The following is an 8,232-nucleotide window of genomic DNA, read 5'->3' as shown; positions in this document are numbered from 1 at the left end:
AGAGAATAAGTTACAATGATGTTGTTATGTGTTTTAATTGACTTTTATCATAACATCCAAACGATTTTTATTCGTAAAAAAGGAATGAGTTGTTTTTTTGTAAATTAAAATGTCTGTAATTCGTTGGATTTCACACGGACCTCACTGTTTGTTAATAGAGATTAACCACAATTCCAACTGTCAAATGTTGCTTAATATTTTTCATTTAGCCTCGGTCTTACTTAATAACGTGTGTATGATGACCAATGCTTGGAAACAAGGCTTGCACCTACGAATCGTTGACGTAATTTGCTGGAGCAAAACGAAATGCTCTTACGCAGCAACTAAATGCGAGCTCTTGTCAAAGAAATATGTGCACGAATGCCGTACGGGAATTAATTGTATCCATTCGTAACTTCAATCGATATCAATACGATTCCTCCTTTTTTTAAATCTAGCATTTTATCAAATGCCAACCCTACTATATTCTAATTACTATCCCTTTCGTTATTAATAGACCTTTTCACAGACTTTGTTATGTATTGAAATTTGTCATTAAATCCTTTACATTGAATAATGTAAATATTGGAACTAAATAACTCCAGTAAAACAAAAACAGGAAAAAATAAAGAACGAAAAAAAGTAATTATGAAAAGGGCTCGAACCGCTATCCCTGGAAATGAAAATCTAGCACTTTAATAACTTGGTCATCCTTGCTCACTGAAAGAGTGATGTAATTTATACTTTATATAAACAATCCTTGTAGTATCACAAAACATAACGATAACAACAGAATTCTCCAAATTATTTAATCGTTTCGCGTTTGTAACGCTTGATACTTTTCAGGTTTTCAAATCGTCAAAATATGCAAATAATGGATATTTTAGAGCATGGTTAATGTTCAATATTACTGTTTTCTCGCAAATATCATAACCATAACTAACATTTTCGAATCTGAAACAATTTTTATTTCATTTTTATTCAATTTTTCTAAAAGTCCAAAACGTGAAAAGCCCTTTTAAGAGACAACCGAAAAGCATAATGTGCCAATTTTTGAAACAATAATCTTAATAAATGTCAATTTCAACAAACCTGCAGCATGACCGTTTAAAAAAATACTTCGGCGCGTTTTTTAACATTATTTTCTGCTGCATCAAAGTATGGCGTGACCATGAAGAATTAATGAATAAACAATACAGACAAAATATTGCACCGGGTAGTGCCTTAGAAAACCACCAGAAACAAAATGATACAAACAACAAATAAAACGATTATAATTCAATTATATCATTTTGCACCATTTAATATACACTGCAATATAATGGTTATAAAATCCAAAACTAATTTTGGTATTGTCTTGCGCCCCTCAGCGCCACGAGGACCTAGCTGTATTCGACCATCTCCACGTAGTCCACCTCCATGGCGACGTCGTCCCCATGCCACGAGCCTTGCCAGTTGCTGCGGCCGTCCCAGAAAGATTTCTGAGCGTCCCGCTGACTCTGGTGGTTGTTCCATGGCTTGTGCGAGTTGTAGTGGACGCTGTCGGACCACCAGCCTTTCGTACCGCCCACGGCCACGTTTAGGATCAGGTAGAACTAAACACGCAATAGACCGTGATACATAGGGACACACAGTCACTACCGGTATATCAGTTTCTTGGAACAGTAGGTGCTTCTCTATTTCTGTTTAAATGCGATATGATTGAACTGATAAAAGTGAAGAATTTTACACTGGAATACACACATCTGTCATGGGATCTTATGAAAATTGGTTGGGACTGTAATTTTGTAAACTTATCAGGTAGAACTAACACAAATATTTCGTATAAAGATATTGGGATTACGTAATCATTATAATGAACAAGATGCAGTGTAATTTAAGTTTCAACATAAAAATTGAAAAGATTGTAAGCAATACTTGATTTCACGTACACACAATACGCCAAGTACTACATACAAGATCGCGCTCCTGGATTCAGGATATCGGTTTTTATGGACATTTAATCCCTACGCTTATTTGGTACATCGCAGAATCGACTTGGCGATGTAACTACTGTTCGAGTTCAAGGTATGTCAGAGATGTCCATAGGAACATTTTCACGTAAATATAATAATACATAAAAAATGTATGTGTCGTTTCAATACAATAAGTAAATTTTACTAACTATATTCGAACAAATGTCCGCGTGGCATTTTTGATTGTACATATGCATATGTTTACAATACTTGTAAAATTGAAAATTAAGCTAAACCTAAAACAAAAGTCCATTTTATAAGCTGTAATACTCTATATATGTTTCTGCATAGACTTCTTAAAAACCAATAAACGCTCAAAATCAACGAATAGTTCGTAGCATTTCTCGAAAAATAAAGTTGATACATAAAAAATCAATGTTCCTTATAGCAACAGCCAACATTTCAATTCTAGTTGTGGTCTGGTAACATAGATATAACATGATACAAAATGCTCTTTCTTGTTTTTTGTGGGACAATATATTAGTCACATGTTCATGTACCATGTTAGTGTTCGTGTGTCGTACGAATAGAGATCGTTGCGGGAAATAAAAATGGAATATATTGTGCCGGAAAAACATAAACGAGCATTTTGTATTATGTTTAATTCTATGTTACCATACAACATCTAGCGTTGAAATTTTGGCTATTGCTATAAGGAACACTGATGTTTAATGGGTTAACTTTATGTTACGAAATATTTTGCGAAATATTCGTTGATTTTGAATATTTATGTTACTTTAAATATACTAAGAATATGAGATCTTGTCGATTTACAATATGCTTGTCATTATCATATTACCGTTCAAAACGTGATCAAGAAACATTAATAAAGCACTCTCTCAAGTATTGCTGAACTAAGCCACATCCGAAACAACACAAATAAACAAAAAAAATGTCTTTACAATAAGACTTGCGACAAAGTAAAAAAAGGACTGACATGGTGATCGAAGGGAGCCATCTTTGTTCCGCTTTGCCATATATTTGCTCCTGAAAACCCGCCTTTCTGCCAGAAGCCACCATTACCAATTGCCACGTAGAAAATTTGCTGATCATCTACTGAGACTCTATGCAAAAGAAAACAATAAATAAATCAGGCGAGTCCACAAAATGTCATTATTAACAGGCAAATTGGAATTTCATTGCTCCATCACCACACGGTAGAATAGCAAATGTAGCTTAATTTTAATTGTCCTCAGCTAACTGAGTTTACGATGTAAGTGACGAATAAAAACCAGATGAGTTACATATATGCATGTAGTATATCATATTTATTGCATAAAAGGAAGTCACTGAATATCTAAAGCCCATTTTTGCAATAGGACTTGCAATTGAAATCATAAACGAAACGTCACGCATAAAATATAGGATCAAACAGTATTATCACTCTATGTAACTAAAAATCCCATATGTGTACGTAAGTACATGTACCGGGGTACTTCCAAAATTGTCACGTTGTAAAAGTGCCGTGGTTATTCTAAGTTATCACAAGAACTGATGGGTCACTTACTTGATATGGTCCATGGTCCAGTCAAGAACGTATGTGTGCATGCCCTGAGCAAAGCTTCCTTGTCTGAAGGCACATTGCAATAGATGCGTGAATATATTGAACACCATGACCAATTACAAGAATACACACATAATATTAACAATTGGAATATTATTTCTTACTTCCGCGCACTATATAGTAATATATGGCCTAAATTGGCGTATGAAGTACATTGTAGTTATGTATGTTGGCGTTGAGATTAGGCGGAAATACTGACGCAACACCTCAAAATAGAATACTAGTAGTTAGCCTTTAGGATAAACGGTGCATTAAATCGGTGGCTCACTCACTTAGAGGCGTGGGTCATCGAAAATCTGTTTTGGTTTGGATCCGGACCCCAATGCAGGGTGGTTTCCACCGCGTTGTTAAACCCAGTGTTACCTGTTGGGAAGGATTTAGTAGTTACATGTGTTTAATTATAGCCACATCAGCAAAACGCAGGCCACCAGCAATACGTTTTTTTTTCCATATTTGACACTTTTTATTGTACATTCGTTATAAAGGGACGATCCATATATATTTGGATGGATGTATGGATGTATTGATGTATGTATTGATGGATGGATGGATGGATGGATGGATGGATGGATGGATGGAAAGATGATGTCTGTTATATACCTTTACTCTCCATCATGTCGATCTCTCCGGATCTCGGCCAACCGCCGTAAGCACTGCTTCCCGGCAACATCCAGATGGCTGCAGACGACATTTACGTAACTAAATGGTTTTGTCTAGTGTTTCGTTATATGCAAAGACTGAACTAGAATTCCAAGCATGTCATCATTGCGGGTCTTAACTCAAATATAACAAAATCATTTATGCAGAAACTCTAATTTAATTGTCCGGATATTTTTACTTTCGTTTACGCATTCATATTCATATTTAACTAGTAGTTCACTTAAACTCATGTCTCAAGTTATTGTCAAACGAGGTGTTCAAAAGGGACGCCGTCGCGTATATTATCAGCCATATGCCGCCCGATTAAGCGTCACAGGCCATGACAGTAAACCAAGAGTTATTGATTCGCAGTTTACTATATTAGTAAATAATCTTAGCATAAACGTCAGTTTGTGCTTAATTTCGTATTCGTTATAGACACAAAAGAACGACCAAGCTTTCGCGTTAATTCATCATTCTGAGTTAACCAGCGATGTTATGTAAAAGTATATACATGTACATTGTACGTCGAAATTTAAGAAAAAATCACAACAAGAACAACATCTGAAAAATATTAAATTTCAGAACTAGCTTTCAGAACAAAAATATGCACTCTTTTAAACGTTTTACAAATAAGTTTCACGTACCATGCTAGTTTTTTTAATATTTCATATTATTTGATATGTGTTCATCATGTACGTATGTCATATGTTTAAAACGCTGCTTTACAATGCTGGCGTATGCATTAGTTAAGACTAAGAAAAAATCTGTATAAAATAGATTCTCATTTTCTATCCGAATGAGCCTACCTGGCCACAGCCAATCGCCTCGAGGAGTTCTGGCACGAACGGTGACACGACCAAACCGAATTTGATTCTTGCTTTTCAGTTTTCCGGACATAACCGGTGGAAGTATGCCGTCGTGTCCGTTCCTGTGGCAGCCATTTTCTCCGGAAACCGTGCAGGACCCGCACATTTCTGGTATTTAAAGAAAATGGTTTTTACAGAAAAAATGTTTTATTATTTGCTGATCATTCAATACAAAGCATAACACGCATATTTAGAAAATTAGAAGTACATGTAGTATCGTTTTCGTACGGACAAAGTACAATCTTGTTTGCACCCAATCAGATGATATCTATTTCAAAATGAGTTTCGCATAATGTTTTAATTCATCATTGAAACAACTCTTTGTTTATTACACATGGAGTCATGTAACAGTCATACAATCACTTTGTGTAATTTAAATACATTATATCGTCGTCAAAATGGTAACTATTGTTCTCGTCTACAGAATGCAGCATAACTTGTACTAGACTACGCACGCGCCATATCCATGGTGCCGGAGTGCAGATATGCTTCGCCATACTTCTCGGACGTCAGAGTCTGCATTGCAAAAGCACGTTTATGTCATTAGCGAAATATTTTTAACTTGTCAACCATTTGCATAACTGACAAATATGCTACGATTCTCAAGCAATCATCATATGAACTCTATTATCATTCTTAAGAACTCCGTGATCATACTTATGAACTACATGATCATACTTGAACTTTATTATCATACTTATGAACTCTATGAGCATGTACCCCATAAAATATGCACTATATATGTTATGCCGAAAATCAAATAAGTTCTTAGATAAAAGGTTTTTCATTTTGCTTAGTTCAAATATCAGAAAATGTTGCCGGTTTGATGAAAAGATTAGAGCTCTCACGACAATATTACAGTTCTGATTCACGAATTTCACATACAAGAGTTCATGAAATGAATCGCGTTCTGACAAAACTGGACTTAATGCATGTGCGTAAAGTGTCGTCCCAGATTATCCTGTGCAGTCCGCACAGGCTAATCAGGGACGACACTTTCCGCTTTTATGGTATTTTTAGTTTCAAGGAAGTCCCTTTTTACCGAAAATCTAGTTTAAGCGGAAAGTGTCGTCCCTGATTAGCCTGTGCGAACTGCACAGGCTAATCTGGGACGACACTTTATGCATATGCATTATGCCCAGTTTTCTCAGAACGCGGCTCAAATGTTACCGGCTTGATGAACAGATGTCCGTCCCGCAGAAATACGTTCTTAGGGTCGCAACCGTACACTTGGAACTCGCCGTTCTGATAAAAAAAAATAGCGTTTGATCTAACTTCATCTTTATTTTTCCCATACTTTCTTATCCGTTGAATTTAACCGATGAATTTTTGTTTGAGAATTTCCCAAACAAAACAAGTATCAAGCCATATATTTTAAAACACATTGTAATAAAATTGCTGTAACTCATGTGTAGTCTACACAAAAGCTAGGTGTCAACCAGAAAAGTATTCCACTACTACATATACAAGAAAAATGACAACTTAAGACGTTAATTTCACGTACATAACCTCCGTACATGGAGTGCTCTAAGTCCCAGAGGCCCCTGTTTAGAGAGCCGCCGTCGAAGTCGTCACGCATCACTCTGTGTTCCGCCCGGCGAGGACGCCCATGGGGAAACAGTATCATAGCAGGGGGAGCTGATACGTGAATAGTGTCTGAGTTTCACTTTAGTTTAAACCTATTTTACTAATTAAGCTCTATTGCATCGAAATACTATGGTTTATTGAAACGTTCCCGAGTCCGTTTCTTGGGTAGAATCAGTACTTGGTGTATTTTGGGGTTATGTTAAGAACGCGTCCAATCGGGGATCGAACCCGTGACGTCCCGGTCGCCAGGCGGACACCATGCTTATGTGAGTTTCATTTTGACACCATGGCTACTCGTATTTAATATGCAATGCGATTATAAAACAATACAAATATATTAACCATTTAGTTGATTTTTGTTAAACAAATCTGTTTATGTTTACAGATTCAATATCATCTTATCCTTATCTGTTTTGACCTTTTCGGTAAATAACATCTTCACCTTCTTTCTCAATTGATGGCAACAATATCGTTCTACAAAACCATTATATAAAATCCAATGTCACCAATATTGAAGGGGCGGTACCTGTGTCGCGAAATCCGTCCACAACAACCATCTGCCTGTCCTTCTCTCCGACCAGAGTGTAGTGGACTTTCCCTCCCAGCTGACCAGCGTCTTGTTTGTGGTGGTAGAAATGACCACCAGCTAAAAAGCGTCGAGGTGTAATTTATACCCTTACCACATTTAATACAAATAACATATAATCCAATGATTGTAAAAACTTCAAAAATTAAAGAGAAAAATAATGACAAAATACTATCGGATTTGTTACTTACTTCTGACTCCCCATCCGGTAGGGACAGCAAACAAAAAATTAGTTTCAAGTACAATGCTGTGAAATTGTTTTGTAAATTTTAAACTTTAAATATGTCGAGCTTATCCTTATAATATATTCGCTAATTGAATACATACGCGACTTGTGAAACACGCCACTGTGTTGAACACCTTCAATGGTGTATCGAACTTGCTGCCACTCGACATCAGGGGGGCCTGAAAACACCACACAATAAGTTCATACGGAAATACAACTGCGTGGGTTCCAAGTACATTAGAAACATGTTCCGACCTAATTTCTTGTACAACGCACCTTCAATAGCGATTTCTACCTCGCCCGACGGTAACTGAGATATTCTCGGCTCGTGCACGTCGCCGCTAACGACGGTCACCACGACCAACGACAAGACCAGCAACATTTCGAAAAGTGTCGCCTTATCTGTCGACATCACGCAATTTTATATGCGCAAAGTAGGTCAAGAATTGTGAACGAGCATTTGTTCTGTATTTTATAGAACATGTTTATAGAGTTCAGAAGCTATGAGGTGGAAAAGCACAACCAAAATCAGTCTTAAGTACACACTATCACCAGTTCTTCACAGTCAGCGTTACCTAATTGATTATTTGGAGAAAAAAACATACAAGGTCAATATCTACCGGTATACCGATTTAGTTATACATGCTTGAAATTTATAATATATATTTTGTTATAATATTTAATAGTACCTGCATTATCGGGTGGTTGGGATTTTTTTATTCTAATTTATCAAACGTGTAAAGGAATGTAATGCTATTTGTCCATAT

The 8,232-nt window shown here is 36.4% G+C and overlaps 1 protein-coding gene across 2 annotated transcripts; it reads right to left on the bottom strand.

Annotated features, from left to right (window-relative positions):
• Positions 1 to 1,250: 1,250 nt before the first annotated feature.
• LOC127871712 (beta-1,3-glucan-binding protein-like) lies at positions 1,251 to 7,908 on the bottom strand. Of its 2 annotated transcripts, XM_052414854.1 has the most exons (13): positions 7,742 to 7,908; positions 7,567 to 7,644; positions 7,180 to 7,299; positions 6,571 to 6,704; positions 6,237 to 6,311; positions 5,522 to 5,582; positions 5,007 to 5,174; positions 4,159 to 4,236; positions 3,831 to 3,921; positions 3,502 to 3,564; positions 2,940 to 3,058; positions 2,495 to 2,547; positions 1,251 to 1,574 (listed from the first exon to the last, which is right to left on the bottom strand). In XM_052414854.1, the coding sequence occupies exons 1-13, from the start codon at positions 7,875 to 7,877 to the stop codon at positions 1,362 to 1,364; spliced, it is 1,389 nt and encodes a 462-aa protein (XP_052270814.1). In that variant the 5' UTR covers positions 7,878 to 7,908; the 3' UTR covers positions 1,251 to 1,361. The 2 variants fall into 2 exon arrangements, with proteins under 2 accessions (XP_052270814.1, XP_052270815.1); XM_052414855.1 differs by lacking the exon at positions 2,495 to 2,547 and having other exon boundaries at positions 2,932 to 3,058.
• Between the last annotated feature and the right edge of the window lie 324 nt (positions 7,909 to 8,232).

This window comes from Dreissena polymorpha, chromosome 3, assembly GCF_020536995.1.
Source record: "Dreissena polymorpha isolate Duluth1 chromosome 3, UMN_Dpol_1.0, whole genome shotgun sequence".
Classification (NCBI taxonomy): domain Eukaryota; kingdom Metazoa; phylum Mollusca; class Bivalvia; order Myida; family Dreissenidae; genus Dreissena; species Dreissena polymorpha.
Note: the sequence above shows the minus strand (reverse complement) of the source record. Positions and strands in the feature narration are given on the sequence as shown.